This window comes from Somniosus microcephalus, unplaced genomic scaffold (genome assembly GCF_052327205.1).
Source record: "Somniosus microcephalus isolate GS21.2 unplaced genomic scaffold, FLI_Smic_1.0 unresolved_chr1, whole genome shotgun sequence".
NCBI classification, from domain to species: domain Eukaryota; kingdom Metazoa; phylum Chordata; class Chondrichthyes; order Squaliformes; family Somniosidae; genus Somniosus; species Somniosus microcephalus.
The window spans coordinates 43,345,944-43,364,690 of NW_028225179.1; the positions used below are offsets into that span (position 1 = coordinate 43,345,944).

The 18,747-nt window shown below is 51.8% G+C and overlaps 1 protein-coding gene across 2 annotated transcripts in view; it reads right to left on the minus strand.

Moving 5' to 3' along the window:
* Positions 1-18,747, minus strand: part of nfatc2ip (nuclear factor of activated T cells 2 interacting protein) — a 42,965-nt gene that overhangs the window by 13,690 nt on the left and 10,528 nt on the right. For both annotated transcript variants that reach the window (XM_085974486.1, XM_085974485.1), the window contains exons 2-6: positions 16,323-16,451; positions 15,349-15,427; positions 7,253-7,397; positions 4,954-5,043; positions 3,377-3,560 (exon numbers count right to left, since the gene is read on the minus strand). In XM_085974486.1, the coding sequence (XP_085830612.1) occupies positions 3,377-3,560; positions 4,954-5,043; positions 7,253-7,397; positions 15,349-15,427; positions 16,323-16,451 (627 nt within the window). The remainder of the gene's footprint in view (positions 1-3,376; positions 3,561-4,953; positions 5,044-7,252; positions 7,398-15,348; positions 15,428-16,322; positions 16,452-18,747) is intronic.

Genomic DNA, 18,747 nt, shown 5'->3' on the forward strand with positions numbered 1-18,747 from the left:
CTCCCTCAGTACTGCCCCTCCGACAGTGCGGCGCTCCCTCAGTACTGCCCCTCCAACAGTGCAGCGCTCCCTCAGTACAGCCCCTCCGACAGTGCAGCGCTCCCTCAGTACTGCCCCTCCGACAGTGCAGCGCTCCCTCAGTACAGCCCCTCCGACAGCGTGGCGCTCCCTCAGTACTGCCCCTCCGACAGTGCAGCGCTCCCTCAGTACTCACCCTCCGACAGTGCAGCGCTCCCTCAGTACAGCCCCTCCGACAGCGTGGCGCTCCCTCAGTACAGCCCCTCCGACAGTGCAGCGCTCCCTCAGTACTGCCCCCCGACAGTGCAGCGCTCCCTCAGTACTCACCCTCCGACAGTGCAGCGCTCCCTCAGGACAGCCCCTCCGACAGTGCAGCGCTCCCTCAGTACTCACCCTCCGACAGTGCAGCGCTCCCTCAGTACTGCCCCTCCGACAGTGCGGCGCTCCCTCAGTACTCACCCTCCGACAGTGCGGCGCTCCCATGGTACTACAGTTGAGTTTCTGTGCTCGAGTCTCTGGAGTGAGACTTGAAACCAGGACCTTCAGTCTCAGAGGGGAGGGTGCTTCTCACTGAGAGACGGCTGACACTGATTACCTGTCTAAACAGCTCAGGAATGGATTTTTGGGCCCGCATGGAACCAAGGGATATGGGGATCGGGCAAGAATGTGGAGTTGAGGTAGAAGTTCAGCCACATTCTTACTGAACGGTGGAGCAACCTCGTGGGGCTGTGTAGCCGACTCCTGCTCCCCATTCTAGGGGAGTTTCCACACAATCAGTGCTCAACATGTCCGAACGTGGCAGGACAGCACTCAACACATAAAAGGCAAAAAATCAACACAGAGCACAATCATCTCGCATTTATATTGTGCCTTTCAGATTGATACAGGGCTGTGGGAAGAGAGCGGGGCAGTGGGATTAGTTTGGGGATTGATACAGGGCTATGGGGAGAGAGCGGGGCAGTGAGATTAGCTTGGGGATTGATACAGGGCTATGGGGAGAGAGCGGGGCAGTGGGATTAGCTTGGGGATTGATACAGGGCTATGAGGAGAGAGCGGGGCAGTGGGATTAGTTTGGGGATTGATACAGGGCTATGGGGAGAGAGCGGGGCAGTGGGATTAGCTTGGGGATTGATACAGGGCTATGGGGAGAGAGCGGGGCAGTGGAATTAGTTTGGGGATTGATACAGGGCTATGGGAAGAGAGCGGGGCAGTGGGATTAGTTTGGGGATTGATACAGGGCTATGGGGAGAGAGCGGGGCAGTGGGATTAGTTTGGGGATTGATACAGGTCTATGGGGAGAGAGCGGGGCAGTGGGATTAGCTTGGGGATTGATACAGGGCTATGGGGAGAGAGCGGGGCAGTGGAATTAGTTTGGGGATTGATACAGGGCTATGGGGAGAGAGCGGGGCAGTGAGATTAGTTTGTGGATTGATACAGGGCTATGGGGAGAGAGCGGGGCAGTGGGATTAGTTTGGGGATTGATACAGGGCTATGGGGAGAGAGCGGGGCAGTGGGATTAGTTTGTGGATTGATACAGGGCTAGGGGAGAGAGCGGGGCAGTGGGATTAGTTTAGGGATTGATACAGGGCTAGGGGAGAGAGCGGGGCAGTGGGATTAGTTTGGGGATTGATACAGGGCTATGGGGAGAGAGCGGGGCAGTGAGATTAGTTTGGGGATTGATACAGGGCTATGGGGAGAGAGCGGGGCCGTGGGATTAGTTTGGGGATTGATACAGGGCTATGGGGAGAGAGCGGGGCAGTGGGATTAGTTTGGGGATTGATACAGGGCTATGGGGAGAGAGCGGGGCAGTGGGATTAGTTTGGGGTTGATACAGGGCTATGGGGAGAGAGCGGGGCAGTGGGATTAGTTTGGGGATTGATACAGGACTATGGGGAGAGAGCGGGGCAGTGAGATTAGTTTGGGGATTGATACAGGGCTATGGGGAGAGAGAGGGGCAGTGGGATTAGTTTGGGGATTGATACAGGGCTGTGGGGAAGAGAGCGGGGCAGTGGGATTAGTTTGGGGATTGATACAGGACTATGGGGAGAGAGCGGGGCAGTGAGATTAGTTTGGGGATTGATACAGGGCTATGGGGAGAGAGAGGGGCAGTGGGATTAGTTTGGGGATTGATACAGGGCTATGGGGAGTTAGCAGGACAGTGAGATTAGTTTGGGAATTGATACAGGGCTATGGGAAGAGAGCAGGACAGTGGGATTAGTTTGGGGTTGATACAGGGCTGTGGGGAGAGAGCAGGACAGTGGGATTAGTTTGGGGTTGATACAGGGCTATGGGGAGAGAGCGGGGCAGTGGGATTAGTTTGGGGATTGATACAGGGCTGTGGGGAGAGAGCGGGGCAGTGGGATTAGTTTGGGGATTGATACAGGGCTATGGGGAGAGAGCGGGGCAGTGGGATTAGTTTGGGATTGATACAGGGCTATGGGGAGAGAGCGGGGCAGTGGGATTAGTTTGGGATTGATACAGGGCTATGGGGAGAGAGCGGGGCAGTGGGATTAGTTTGGGATTGATACAGGGCTATGGGGAGAGAGCGGGGCAGTGGGATTAGTTTGGGGATTGATACAGGGCTATGGGGAGAGAGCGGGGCAGTGGGATTAGTTTGGGGATTGATACAGGGCTATGGGGAGAGAGCGGGGCAGTGGGATTAGTTTGGGGATTGATACAGGGCTATGGGGAGAGAGCAGGACAGTGGGATTAGTTTGGGATTGATACAGGGCTATGGGGAGAGAGCGGGGCAGTGGGATTAGTTTGGGGATTGATACAGGGCTATGGGGAGAGAGCGGGGCAGTGAGATTAGTTTGGGATTGATACAGGGCTATGGGGAGAGAGCGGGGCAGTGGGATTAGTTTGGGGATTGATACAGGGCTATGGGGAGAGAGCGGGGCAGTGGGATTAGTTTGGGGATTGATACAGGGCTATGGGGAGAGAGCAGGACAGTGGGATTAGTTTGGGATTGATACAGGGCTATGGGGAGAGAGCGGGGCAGTGGGATTAGTTTGGGGATTGATACAGGGCTATGGGGAGAGAGCGGGGCAGTGAGATTAGTTTGGGATTGATACAGGGCTATGGGGAGAGAGCGGGGCAGTGGGATTAGTTTGGGGATTGATACAGGGCTATGGGGAGAGAGCGGGGCAGTGGGATTAGTTTGGGATTGATACAGGGCTATGGGGAGAGAGCGGGGCAGTGGGATTAGTTTGGGATTGATACAGGGCTATGGGGAGAGAGCGGGGCAGTGGGATTAGTTTGGGATTGATACAGGGCTATGGGGAGAGAGCGGGGCAGTGGGATTAGTTTGGGATTGATACAGGGCTATGGGGAGAGAAGCCGTGAGGAAGCCACTCACCATCCTCATGGGTACCCGGTAGATGTGCTCCCGGCACCGGACCTTGACGGTGATCTCCCTGGGGCTGTTGGGAACAGCTGGGATCACACCCACCACCACCACATCATCAGACTCGTACAGGTTCCTGTCCTTCATCGGTGAGGTACGGAACGCCTCCAGGTCCCTCAGGTTCCGGTCTGCTTCCCTGGGATGGTGAGACAGCATGAGAGCGAGCGCGCAAGAGTGTGAGAGAGAGCGAGTGTGAGAGAGCGCGCAAGAGTGTGAGAGAGAGCGAGAGACAGCGCGAGTGCGAGAGAGCGCGCAAGAGTGTGAGAGAGAGCGAGAGACAGCGCGAGTGCGAGAGAGCGCGCAAGAGTGTGAGAGAGCGAGCACGCAAGAGTGTGAGCGAGAGCGAGCGCGAGAGAGCGCGCAGAGAGAGAGAGCGCGCAAGAGTGAGAGAGAGAGAGTGAGCGCGAGCGTGAGTGAGAGAACCAGAAAGAGGGAGAGAGTATGATGGTGGGGGAAACACATTAAACAAAACAAACCAACACGCACGTCCGAAGAGGGGAACTAACTCTTTGAATCATAGAAAGATACAGCACAGAAGGAGGCCATTCGGCCCATCGTGCCTGTGCCGGCTCTTTGGACGAGCTCTCCAATTAATCCGGCTCCCTCCTGCTCTTTCCCTGTAGCCCTGCAAATATTTTTCCCCTTCAAGCCTTTATCCAATCCCCTTTTGAAAGTTACTATTGAATCTGCTCCCACCACCCTTTCAGGCAGTGCATTCCAGATCACAACAACTCGCTGCGGAAAATACATTCTCCTCATCTCCCCCTCTGGTTCTTTTGCCAATCACCTTAAATCTGTGTCCTCTGGTTACCGACCCTCCTGCCACTGGAAACAGTTTCTCCTTATTTACTCTATCGGAACGTTCGTGATTTTGAACCCCTCTATCAAATCTCCCCTTAACCTTCTCTGCTCTAAGGAGAACAACCCCAGCTTCTCCACATAACTGAAGTCCCTCGACCCTGGTACCATTCTGGTCAATCTCCTCTGCACCCTCTCCGAGGCCTTGACATCCTTCCTAAAGTGTGGTGCCCAGAATTGAACACAATGCTCCAGCTGAGGCCTGACCAGTCTTTTATAAAGGTTTATCTTAACTTTTGTACTCTATGCCTCTCTCATATGAATCTCTGCTCCTGCACCCCCTTTACAATAGTCTATATTGCTTCTCCTCATTCTTCCTACCCAAATGTATTCACATTTCCCTGCGTTAATTTACATCTGTCACGTGTCTGCCCTTTTCACCAGTCTGTGTCCTCCTAAACCCGGTTACGATCATCCTCACTCTTTGCCGCTCCGTCAATGACCCCTCCCCGCAGTTTTCTCCCCCCCCACCACCCAGAAGGTGTCCGCTGGGGCAACAGTTCGACGGAGACGGGCTGCACAAACAAAACGTGCACGCACGGGAACAGAGCGGCTCGGGGCAGCCGCAAGGAGCGGCTTTCAGAACAGAGCGAGTCGATGGAGCCCCGAAACACGCTGTGGACAGCAGGAGAGGGTTGGCGGTCGAGGGCGCGCGAGACCGAGAGGGCTACCTGATGGCAATGTAGGCACGGCCGGTCTGCTGGGTGGGCAGTGTGGGCGAGGAAGGTGGTGAGGGAGACCGATCCCTGCGGCTGGTGGAGCTGCGGAGACACAAGAGGAGAGAGAAGCACGCGTTAGTATGACCTGTTATAAATCTCATCATCATAAAGAAACTACTCCTGAAATAACACTGGACGGCCAGCTGGTGGCACCGTCCAAGGAGTATAAATACTCGGGCATGGGCCCAGCTAACCCAGGGACATTTTGTAAGACAAGGAACTAGTGAAGTACAACTAGACCTCCATGTTCTGAAACAAGTTGATTAAAGTCTTGCTTTATACTCAAACCAAGTGCGTAGTGAGTTTTATTCCGTCATGACCAACACGCTCTCAGGAGTTAACCCACTCATCAGCTCCATCTCCTCCCTCTCCCCCCCACCCCGACATCACCCCAGTCACCAGCTCTGCCTCCGTCCCGCCCCCAACCTCTCTGCTCAATGGGCACCTCATCCAATGGATATTCGACTACGGGAGTCCTTCACAACTCAGCCCAATCCGGTCCTCAGAAGACGCTGTGGCTTGGTTCACTCAACACGAGGCCGGGGGATGGAGCCCGGGCCTTTGCTGCTCGGTTCAGTACCGGCCTGCTACATGGACATCTGTTCCCCACGGTTGGTCGGTGAAGGTCTGAAGCCGGATTTTAAACGGCGACTCCACCGCGCCACCCAATGGCCAGTGCCCACAATTACACCGTGACAGTGCGTACGGACAAAGCGGGTTGGGAATTGTTGACATAGCCATTTACAATTGGCAGCACAGGCGGACAAGAGAGCCTTGCAGACACCGGTGACCTCGAGCAGCGACTGCCAGGGAGTGCAACGTTTAGAGGAAGACGCAACGCCCGTCGATGTTCCATCGTGCAGTTGGCGTTGCCGGACGCCGCGTGGAAGACTCTTGGTGTTCGGGTTACACAGCTCGCAAACGTCAGGGGGTGGCGGGAATCAAACGGGGAGAGCCCGAGAGGAGCAGTACCTCACGGTCTCATATTCCCAGGATTCCAGATCTGATGCGTCAGTGTAGAGGGAGCTTTACTCTGTATCGAACCCGTGCTGTACCTGTACTGGGAGTGTTTGATGGGACAGTGTAGAGGGAGCTTTACTCTGTATCTAACCCATGCTGTACCTGCCCTGGGAGTGTTTGATGGGACAGTGTAGAGGGAGCTTTACTCTGTATCTAACGTGTGCTGTACCTGCCCTGGGAGTGTTTGATGGGACAGTGTAGAGGGAGCTTTACTCTGTATCTAACCCGTGCTGTACCTGCCCTGGGAGTGTTTGATGGGACAGTGTAGAGTGAGCTTTACTCTGTATCTAACCCGTGCTGTACCTGCCCTGGGAGTGTTGATGGGACAGTGTAGAGGGAGCTTTACTCTGTATCTAACCCATGCTGTACCTGCCCTGGGAGTGTTTGATGGGACAGTGTAGAGGGAGCTTTACTCTGTATCTAACCCATGCTGTACCTGTCCTGGGAGTGTTTGATGGGACAGTGTAGAGGGAGCTTTACTCTGTATCTAACCCGTGCTGTACCTGCCCTGGGAGTGTTTGATGGGACAGTGTAGAGTGAGCTTTACTCTGTATCTAACCCGTGCTGTACCTGCCCTGGGAGTGTTGATGGGACAGTGTAGAGGGAGCTTTACTCTGTATCTAACCCGTGCTGTACCTGTCCTGGGAGTGTTTGATGGGAGAGTGTAGAGGGAGCTTTACTCTGTATCTAACTCGTGCTGTACTTGTCCTGGGAGTGTTTGATGGGACAGTGTAGAGGGAGCTTTACTTTGTATCTAACCCGTGCTGTACCTGCCCTGGGAGTGTTTGATGGGACTGTGTAGAGGGAGCTTTATTCAGTATCTAACCAGTGCTGTACCTGCCCTGGGAGTGTTTGATGGGACAGTGTAGAAAGAGCTTTACTCTGTATCTAACCCGTGCTGTACCTGCCCCGGGAGTGTTTGATGGGACAGTGTCGAGGGAGCTTTACTCTGTATCTAACCCGTGCTGTACCTGCCCTGGGAGTGTTTGATGAGACAGTGTAGAGGGAGCTTTATTCTGTACCTAACCCGTGCTGTACCTGCCCTGGGAGTGTTTGATGCGACAGTGTAGAGGGAGCTTTACTCTGTATCTAACCCGTGCCCTGGGAGTGATTGATGTGCAATGTAGAGCTAGTTTTGGGTAATGTAGTGGGGACATTTCCTGCAGTTACTGGGGGGGCCCGTCCCTCGTGCTCCCCCTCCCCACCCTCTCACAGATGGAGGAGTACCCACAGGCTTCGATCGAGGTCCCCTTCCTCCTCCGAGTCGGAAATCAGCTGGTACAGCCCATCCTGACGGGCCTGAGCGGACCTGCGCTTTCTCTTCCATCCGTGTCTGCTCTCCGGCTCACTGTCTCCTTCCATCTCATCCTCGGAATCTGTGGGAAAACAGTGAGATCTTCAGCCTCACCCAGACAGTATCAGCTCACACGGGCTCCTCTCTCTCTCTCTCTGACAGTATCAGCTCACACGGGCTCCTCTCTCTCTCTCTCTCTCTCTCTCTCTGTCAGCTCACGGTTTCTCCTTGTTTAGTCTATGAAAACCATTCATACATGGCTTTGGAGGGAGCACAGAAGCGTTTTAATGGAATGGCACCGGGGATGAGGGACTTCAGTTATGTGGGGAGACTGGAGAAGCTGGGGTCGTTCTCCTTAGAGCAGAGAAGGTCAAAATTGTTTGACACCTACAAAATGTTGGAAAACTGTACTTTTTGTTATGTAAGCTTTGGCAATATGGTTCCCTGTAAACTTTCATGCCAATAAAGCATTTGAATTGAAATTGTTAAGGGGAGATTGACCAGAATGGTTCCAGGGATGAGGGACTTCAGTTATGTGGAGAGACTGGAGAAGCTGGGATTGTTCTCCTTAGAGCAGAGAAGGTTAAGGGGAGATTTGATGGAGGTGTTCAAAATCATGAAGGGTTTTGATAGAGTAAATAAGGAGAAACTGTTTCCAGTGACAGGAATGCAGTAAGCAGAGGACACAGATTTAAGGTGATTGGCAAAAGAACCAGTGGCAACATGAGGAAACTCTTTTTCATGCAATGAGTGGTCAGGGCCTTTGGGGAGGGGGCGAAGGGGGGGGGTGGGGAAGAGGGCGATAGTAAGAACATAAGAAATAGGAGCATGAGTCGGCTATTCAATAAGGTCACGGCTGATTTTCTACCTTAACTTCACTATCCCGCCCGATCCCCATATCCATTAATATCCAAAAATCTATCGATCTCTGTCCTTGAATATACCCAACGACTGAGCCGCCACAGCCCTCTGGGGGAGAGAATTCCAAAGATTCACCACCCTCTGAGTGAAGAAATTCCTCCTCATCTCAGTCCTAAATGGCCGACACCTTATACTAAGACTGTGACCTCTAGTTGTAGAATCTCCAGCCCAGCAAAACATCCTCCCTGCATCTTAGAATGGTTACAACACAGAAGGAGGCCATTCGGCCCGTCGAGCCCGTGCTGGCTCTCTGCAAGAGCACTGCAGCTAGTCCCACTCCCCCACCCTTTCCCCGGAGCCCTGCAAATTTCTTTCCTTCAGATACTTGTCCAATTCCCTTTTGAAAGCGGTGATTGAATCTGCCTCCACCACCCTCTCAGGCAGTGCATTCCACATCCTAACCACTCGCTGCGTAAAAAGGTTTTTCCTCATGTCGCCTTTGGTTCTTCTGCCAATCACCTTAAATCTGTGTCCTCTGGTTCTCGACCCTTCCGCCAATGGGACCAGTTTCTCTCTATCTACTCTGTCTAGACCCCCCCACCACCCCCCACCCAATCTACCCTGTCAAGCTCCCTTAAGAATTTTGCATGTTTCAATGAGAAATCTCTCATTCTTCTAAACTCCAGAGAACACAGGCCCAATCTACTCGATCTCTCCTCATATCATGAGACTCCCAGGCTGGTCGAAGGCAGACTAGATGGACCTTGGCCTCTTGGCGTCCAACTATCGCTACCTCCCTGCAGCTCAACGTCCTGCCGACACTCGGGTGCTAGAGCGCAGGGAAAGGTAGCCAACAACAGTCTGTGATTTCCAGATTTGCTGATGATACAAAGCTAGGTGGCAGTGTCAGCTGTGAAGAGGATGTGAAGAGGCTTCAAGGGGATCTCGACAGGCTCAGTGAGTGGGCGAGAACATGGCAGATGGAATATAATGTGGATAAATATGAAGTTATCCACTTTGGTAGAAAAAACAGAAAGGCAGAATATTTCCTAAATGGTGAAAGATTGGGGAATGCAGATGCTCAAAGGGACCTGGGTGTCCTTGTACATGAGTCACTGAAAGTGAATGTGCAGGTGCAGCAAGCCATTAGGAAAGCAAATGGTCTTCATTACAAGAGGATTTGAGTACAGGAGGAAAGAAGTCTTACTCCAATTATATAGGGCCTTGGTGAGACCACACCTGGAGTACTGTGTACAATTTTGGTCTTCTTACTTAAGGAAGGATATACTTGCCATAGAGGGAGTGCAACGAAGGTTCACGAGATTGATTCCTGGGATGGCGGGACTGTCGTATGAGAAGAGATTGAGTAAACTAGGCCTGTATTCTCTTGAATTCAGAAGAATGAGAGGGGATCTCATTGAAGCATACAAAATTATTACAGGGCTTGATAGAATGGATGCTGGGAGAATGTTTCCCTTGGCTGGGGAGTCTAGAACCAGGGGCCACAGCCTCAGGATAAAGGGTTGGCCATTCAGGACTGAGATGAGAAGACATTTCTTCACACAGAGGGTGGTGAATCTTTGGAATTCTCTGCCCCAGAGGGCGGTGGAGGCTCAGTCATTGGGTATATTCAAAGCAGAAGTCGATAGATTTCTGACTAGTAAGGGCATCAAGGGATATGGCGATAGGGCCGGTGAATGGGGTTGAGGCAGATCAGCCATGAACTCATTGAATGGCGGGGCAGGCTCGAAGGGCTGAATGGCCGACTCCTGCTCTTATTTCTTATGTTATGTGAAGGAATAAGCCATATCACCCATTTAGAAAAATACACTGTCTTATGAAAGAATTCTGGTCTTACTGAAACAGGACAAGTTGTTGACCCTGAATAACTAACCTTATTGAAGCAGAAGGTGCATGGCTCCGACAGGCTGACTTTTGGGAACAAAACAATGGTTCACCCCGGATAAGGTGTTTTAATTTAAACTTCGTAAAGATGGCACGTAAGATAAGGAACATCCGCCCTCGCAAAGATGACATAAAATAAGGGACACCTGCCCTTCACACCATTTTATATGGTGAACCCAGAACACCTGGAGATGCGACAAGATTCTGGAATATTACAAGCTGATGTAGCAGTAAGAATTGCAGAGGTCGGCAGAAAGATGAATAGCGATAATTAACTTGGGTCAGCAGAAAACCTTAAAGAAAACACAACTGAAAAAGGGTATAAATATTGAAGTCTCAAGCGAGAGAGCAGACTCGCTTTAATCGGGCAAAGCGATTCTCCACTAGAGGCAGCTCTGTGGTCTTCCATTCTTTGTACCTCGGGGATCAAAGGTATTTGATATTGATGGATATCCTGTATAGAAAAGTTTAAGAGCTGCAATACTGTAGCGAAGTTAAGATTTAAAAGTAAGATTCTCTGTTAATAATATCGTATTTTTTCTCTTTTTAGAACGGTTAACGTTGCGATTGACTGATTCACCAACTGTAAACTGCATGTCGGTTCTTTTAATAAATCTCTATATATTTTTAGAATTGTCTCACATAACTCTTCTGTATCAATAACTCGTGAATCCAATCTCTGTACACTCTTTGGTGAAGAGTTACAGAATTCTGAAGGAGTTCTCTGGACCCTCATAATGCGTTACAGTCTAGCTAAACTTATTAATAGCGCTAAAATAACAGAAAACACTGGAAACACTCAGCAGGCCAGGCAGCATCCGTGGAGAGAGAAACAGAGTTAACGTTTCAGGTCTGGGACACTTCATCAGAACTGGAAAAAGCTGGAGATGTACAGGAAACTTTGTGCTATCCCGCACCGACGGGACCGAGCTGTTGACGTCCCATCAAAACTGCCGGACAAACCAGCGCTAATGTTGAAACATACGGAGATTTTGAGCTCCGTATCTGGCAACAAACCCTGTTGCTTAGCAACAGCTTCTAAACAGTCGGCCGTACCTTGCAAGCGTCTCTGTAGCTTAGCAACAGCTTCAGCGAGACCTTGCAGAGCCTGACTGGTGAAAAAAAAGCAACGAAAAGAAAAAAAAACTAACGAAACGGCTCCTGATTTTTGCCGGTGGCTCGAGCATTCTAGACAGTTAACCTCCGGATAAACCAAAGTTTCCTGTAACAGATATTAAGCAGATGCAGAGATAGGGGTGGGAGGGGAGGAAGCAATTGAAGGAACATACTGTGCTTATGCAAGAGGCAGGAAAGATAAAATGTTGCAAATGGGAATGGCAAAAATCATACAGCATGAAAAATGGGGGCAGGGGTTATAGTTTGAAATTGTTGAACTCAATGTTGAGTCCGGAAGGCTGTAAAGTGCCTAATCGAAAGATGAGGTGCTGTTCCTCGAGCTTACCTTGAGCTTCATTGGAACAGTGTAATAGGCCGAGGACAGAGAGATCAGAGTGGGAGTGAAGCGGTGAATTAAAGTGACAGACGACCGGAAGCTCAGGGTCACCCTTACGGACTGAACGGAGGTGTTCCGCAAAGCAGTCACCCAATGTAGAGGAGACCGCATCGTGAGCAGCGAATACAGTATACTAAATTGCAAGTGGTACAAGTAAATCGCTGTTTCACCTGGAAGGGGTGTTTGGGGCCCTGGACAGTGGAAAGGGAGGAGGTAAAAGGGCATGTGTTGCATCTCCTGCGCTTGCATGTGAAGGTGCCGGGCGAAGGGGAAGGAGTGTTAGGGGTGATTGAGGAGTGGACCAGGGTATCGCGGAGGGAGCGGTTCCTTTGGAAGGCTGAAAGGGGAGGTGAGGGGAAGATGCATTTGGTGGTGGGATCACGTTGGAGGTGGCGGAAATGGTGGAGGATGATCCGTTGAATGTGGAGGCTGGTCTCTGGCCTCTTACCCTCTCTTGATCTTTTCATTGATAACTGCCGCCGTGACATCGGCCATCTCAATTTCTCTGCTCCCCTCTCTCACTCCAACCTACCTCCCTCTGAACCTGCAGCACTCCATTCTCTCAGAGCCAACCCTAATATTATTAAACCTGCTGACAAGGGTGGTGCTGTTGTTGTTTGGCGAACCGACCTCTACTGTGCGGAAGCTGAACGCCAACTCTCCGACACCTCCTCCTACCTCCGCCTGGACCATGACCCCATTAGCAAACATCAAGCGATTGTTTCCAAGTGTGTCACTGACCTCATCTCCTCTGGAGATCTTCCCTCCATGGCCGCCAACCTCAGTTCCCCAACCCCGCACAGCCCGCTTCTACCTCCTTCCCAAGATCCACAAACAGGACTGCCCTGGTAGACCCATTGTTTCAGCCTGTTCTTGCCCCACGGAACTTATCTCTGCCTATCTCGACTTTCTCCTTGTCCAGTCTCTTCCCACCTACATTCGCGGCTCTTCTGATGCCCTCCGTCACTTTAACAGTTTCCTGGCCCCAACCGTCTCCATTTCACTATGAATGTCCTATCCCTCTACACCTCCATCCCCCACCAGGACGGCCTGATGGCGCTCCGCTACTTCCTTGAACAGAGGCCCAACAAGTCCCCATCCACCACCACCCTCCTCCGCCTGGCTGAACTTCTCCTCTGACTCCACTCACTTTCTCCAAATTAAAGGTGTTGCTATGGGAACCCGCATGGGCCCTAGCTATACCTGCCTTTTCATGGGATATGTGGAATATTCTTTGTTCCAGTCCTACTCAGGTCCCCTCCCTCACCTCTTTTTCCAGTACATCGATGACTGTATTGGTGCCGTTTCCTGCTCTCGCCCTGAACTGGATAAGTTCATCCACTTTACTTCCAATTCCCACCCTCCCTCGCCTTCACATGGTCCATCTCCGACTCTTCCCTTCCTTGACTTCTCCGTCTCCATTTCTGGCGATCGGCTTTCGACAAACATCCACTACAAGCCCACTGATTCCCACAGCTACCTGGACTACACTTCCTCCCATCCCGCTTCCTGTAAGGACTCTATTCCATTCTCCCAGTTTCTCCGTCGTGTCTGCTCCGACGATGCCACCTTCCATACCAGTGCTTCAGACATGTCTTTCTTTTTCCTCAACCGAGGATTCCCCTCTACTGTGGTTGACACGGCCCTTGACCCTGTCCGTTCCATTTCCCGCACTTCTGCTCTCACCCCTTCCCCGCCCTCCCGGAACCACGATCGGGTTCCCCTTGTCCTCACCAGCCTCCACATTCAACGGATCATCCGCCGCCATTTCTGCCACCTCCAACGTGATCCCACCACCAGTAACGCATCTTCTCCTCACCTCCCCTTTCAGCATTCCGAAGGGACCGCTCCCTCCGCGACACCCTGGTCCACTCCTCTATCACCCCCAACACTCCTTCCCCTTCACCTGGCACCTTCCCGTGCAAGCGCAGGAGATGCAACACATGCCCTTTTACCTCCTCCCTTCCCACTGTCCAGGGCCCCAAACACCCCTTCCAGGTGAAACAGCGATTTACTTGTACTTCTTGCAATCTAGTATACTGTATTCGCTGCTCACGATGTGGTCTCCTCTACATCGGGGAGACCAAACGCAGATTGGGCGACTGCTTTGCGGAACACCTCCGTTCAGTTTGTACGGGTGACCCTGAGCTTCCGGTCGCCTGTCACTTTAATTCACCGCTTCACTCCCACTCTGACCTCGGCCTATTACACTGTTCCAATGAAGCTCAATGTAAGCTCGAGGAACAGCACCTCATCTTTCGATTGGGCACTTTGCAGCCTGCCGGACTCAACATTGAGTTCAACAATTTCAAACTATAGTCCCTGCCCCCATTTTTCATGCTGTATGATTTTGCCATTCCCATTTGCAACATTTTATCTTTTCTGCCTCTTACATAAACACAGTATGTTCCTTCAATTGCTTCCTCCCCTCCCACCCCTATCTCTGCACCTGCTTAATATCTGTTACATCTCCAGCTTTTTCCAGTTCTGATGAAGGGTGCCTTCTCTTCTTCTTCTTCTTAGGCAGTCCCTTGGAACCGAGGATGACTTGCTTCCACATTAAAAATGAGTTCACAGGTGACTGATGAGTCCAATGCGGGACCGACAGTCTCTGTCACAGGTGGGGCAGACGGTGGTCGAAGGGGCGGGTGGGTGGGGTGCTTGGGTTGCCGTGCGCTCCTTGCGCTTGCTCCCGGCGAAGAGACTCGAGGTGTTCGGCGCCTTCCCGGATGCTTCTCCTCCACTTTTGTGCGGTCTTGGGCCAGGGATTCCCAGGTGTCGGTGGGGATGTTACACTTTTTCCAAGGAGGCTTTGAGGGTGTCCTTGAAGTGTTTCCTCTGCCCACCTGGGGCTCTCTTGCCGTGCCGGAGCTCCGAGTAGAGCGCTTGTTTTGGGAGTCTCGTATCGGGCATGCGGACAATGTGACCCGTCCATCGGAGCTGATCGAGCGTGGTCAAAGCTTCGATGCTGGGGATGTTGGCCTGAGTGAGAACACTGACGTTGGTGCGCCTATCCTGCCAATGGATTTGCAGGATCTTGCGGAGGTAGCGGTGGTGGTACCTCTCCAGTGTTTTGAGGCGCCTGCTGTACATGGTCCATGTCTCTGAGGCATACAGCAGGGTGGGTATCACGGCTGCTCTGTAGACCATGAGCTTAGTGCCGGGTTGGAGGTCCTGGTCTTCAAACACACTCTTCCTCAGGCAACTGAAGGCTGCACTGGCACACTGAAGGCGGTGTTGGACTTCGTCGTCGACGTCTTGTTGACAGTAGGCTCCTGAGGTAGTTCTGATGAAGGGTCCCAGACCTGAAACGTTTAACTCTGTTTCTCTCTCCACGGATGCTGCCTGGCCTGCTGAGTGTTTCCAGCATTTTCTGTTGTTATTTCAGATTTCCAGCATCTGCAGTATTTTGTTATATTATTAAAAGTGCTATCTGGAGGACAGAAACATTCTTGGGTTGTTCCTTTCCTTTAGGGAGAGATAGCCCGGACCTTTAGACCCAGTTAAGTGGCTTTAGGATTCGGCTACCTCAAACTTTAGTTGAAAGTGAACGTCTGAGAAATACGCCTGATCCGGGATAGCCCCAAAGGGGCTAGGACTAGTAAATATAACTTCATGTCAGGGGCTTTGGTGGCTTGGGGAGGGGGGGGTGGCGTTTGGGGGGGGGGGGGGGGGGGGGGGGGAGGGAAAAGAGGGTGATAGTGGCTGTTAGATGTTGACGATCTTACCAGGACCTTAAAAGAAAGCTTCGTACCTGAGAGCGTCACCTGCCTCTGAAGCACCCTGTCCACCTGGTCCGGGTTCTCCTGGTACAGAGTTAAGTTCTTGCTCACCTGCCGAGAGAACAAGCGAGACGGGAGAATGAGAATCGCGGACACTTGGGCCCACAGGTCAGGAGGTCGCGGGTTCAAGTCCCACGCCAGAGACTGGAGCACAGAAATCTAGGCCCACACTCCAGTGCAGTGCTGAGGGAGCGCGCGGCACTGCCGCAGCTGCCGTCTTTCGGGTGAGACGTTAAACCGAGGCCACGTCTGCTCTCTCAGGTGGACGTAAAAGATCCCACGGCCACGATTAGAAGAGCAGGGGAGTTATCCCCGGTGTCCTGGGGCCAATATTTTACGCACTTGGTTTGAGCATCAAGCAAGGCTTTAATCAACTTGTTTCAGAACATGGAGGTCTAGTTGTACTTCACTAGTTCCTTGTCTTACAAAATGTCCCTGGTAAGCTGGGCCCACGCCCAAGTATTTATACTCTTTGGACGGCGCCACCAGCTGGCCGGCCAGCATTATTTTATGAGTAGTTTCTTGACGATGAGATTTATAACACAGATTTTCCGGTCATTCTCACATTGCTATTTGTGGGAGCTTGCCGTGCGCAAGTTGGCGGCCGTGCTTCCTACATTACAACAGTGCGCGCACTTCAATGGCTGTAAAGTGCTTTGGGACGTCCGGTGGTCGTGAAATGCGCTGTAGAAAAGCAAGTCTTTCTTTCTTTTCTCCGAGTCCCACAGAGAATCGGGGACACAGTGTGGATCACAAAGAGAATCGGGGGCACAGTGGGTCACACAGTCTCCCAACTGCCTTCACTGGTCGAATAGCACCCTCACGGTGCAGGCTTGCACTGGGTGAGCTGGTGCAGGGTGCGCCATGTAAGCACGGCCCAGGATGTGTCAGGGCCCCGAGGAGAGGAGAGGCGGGGCGAGGATTTGAAGGTGAGCACCACACTTACCCTGCCGGAGTATATGGGGACGTTGGCGATGGTCCTGGGGTCAAGTATCTTGCGACGTTTTATGGCTGCGCGCCGGATCCTGGGAGGCCCCTCGACCAGCTCCACCTCACTGCCGCTGCTCAACTCAGCCTACGGGACAGGGGTGAAAGGGTCAGGATTAATCAGCCTCTCACATTTAACTCTCTCATCTGTTCACTCAATGTCTGTCTGTCTGAACTCTCCCATCTGTTCACTCAATGTCTGTCTGTCTGAACTCTCCCATCTGTTCACCCAATGTCTGTCTGTCTGAACTCTCCCATCTGTTCACTCAATGTCTGTCTGTCTGAACTCTCCCATCTGTTCACTCAATGTCTGTCTGTCTGAACTCTCCCATCTGTTCACTCAATGTCTGTCTGTCTGAACTCTCCCATCTGTTCACCCAATGTCTGTCTGTCTGAACTCTCCCATCTGTTCACTCAATGTCTGTCTGTCTGAACTCTCCCATCTGTTCACTCAATGTCTGTCTGAACTTTCCCATCTGTTCACTCAATGTCTGTCTGTCTGAACTCTCCCATCTGTTCACTCAATGTCTGTCTGAACTTTCCCATCTGTTCACTCAATGTCTGTCTGAACTCTGCCGTCTGTTCACCCAATGTCTGTCTGTCTGAACTCTCCCATCTGTTCACTCAATGTCTGTCTGTCTGAACTTTCCCGTCTGTTCACTCAATGTCTGTCTGTCTGTCTATCTGAACTCTCCCATCTGTTTACTCAATGTCTGTCTGTCTGAACACTGCCGTCTGTTCACTCAATGTCTGTCTGTCTATCTGAACTCTGCCATCTGTTTACTCAATGTCTGTCTGTCTGAACTCGGCCGTCTGTTTACGCAATATCTGTCTGTCTGAACTCTCCTGTCTGTTCACCCAATGTCTGTCTATCTGAACTCTGCCATCTGTTTACTCAATGTCTGTCTGTCTGAACTCGGCCGTCTGTTTACGCAATATCTGTCTGTCTGAACTCTCCTGTCTGTTCACTCAATGTCTGTGTCTGTCTGAACTTTCCCATCTGTTCACTCAATGTCTGTCTGAACTCTGCCGTCTGTTCACTCAATGTCTGTCTGAACTCTGCCGTCTGTTCACTCAATGTCTGTCTGCCTGAACTCTCCCGTCTGTTCACCCAATGTGTCTGTCTGAACTCTCCAGCCTGTTAACTCAATGTCTGTCTGAACTCTCCAGCCTGTTAACTCAATGTCTGTCTGCCTGAACTCTGCCGTCTGTTCACTCAATGTCTGTCTGAACTCTCCCATCTGTTCACTCAATGTCTGTCTGACTGAACACTCCCGTCTGTTCACTCAATGTCTGTCTGTCTGAACTCTCCCGCCTGTTCACTCAATGTCTGTCTGTCTGAACTCTCCCGTCTGTTCACCCAATGTCTGTCTGAACTCTCCCGTCTGTTCACCCAATGTCTGTCTGTACTCTCCCATCTGTTCACTCAATGTCTGTCTGTACTCTCCAGTCTGTTCACTCAATGTCTGTCTGAACTCCCCCGTCTGTTCACTCAATGTCTGTCTGAACTCTCCCATCTGTTCACTCAATGTCTGTCTGTACTCTCCAGTCTGTTCACTCAATATCTGTCGGAACTTTCCCGTCTATTCACTCAATGTCTGTCTGTGTGAACTCTCCACTCTGCTCCCTCAATGTCTCTCTGAACTCTCCCGCCTGTTCACTCAATGTCCGTCTGTCTGTGTCTGCCTGAACTCTCCCGTCTGTTCACTCAATGTCTGTGTCTGTCTGAACTCTGCTGTCTATTCACTCAATGTCTGTCTGCCTGTCTGAACTCTCCCGTATGTTCACCCAATGTCTGTCTGTGTGAACTCTCCACTCAGTTCACTCAATGTCTCTCTGAACTCTCCCGCCTGTTCACTCAATGTCTGTCTGTCTGAGCTCTCCCGACTGTTCACTCAATGTCTCTCTGAACTCTCCCGCCTATTCACGCAATGTCTGTCTGCCTGCGTCTGTCTGAACTCTCCCGCCTGTTCACTCAATGTCTGTCTGCCTGAACTCTGCCGTCTGTTCTCTCAATCTCTCTCTCCCTCTGCCCGTCTGTCTCTCTCTCCCTCTGTCGCTCGCTCCATCTCCCTCGCTCTCTCGCACCCTCTCCCTCGCTCCATCTCCCCCCGTCTCTCCCTCTCCCCCTCTCCCCCCCCGTCTCCCGCTCTCCCCCCCTCCCTCGCCCTGTCCCTCTCCCTCTCACTGTCACTCTCTCTCTCTCTCACTGTCACTCTCTCTCTCTCTCACTGTCACTGTCACTCTCTCTCACTGTCACTGTCACTCTCTCTCACTGTCACTGTCACTCTCTCTCTCTCACTGTCACTCTCTCTCACTGTCACTCTCTCTCTCTCTCACTGTCACTCTCTCTCTCTCTCACTGTCACTCTCTCTCTCTCTCAC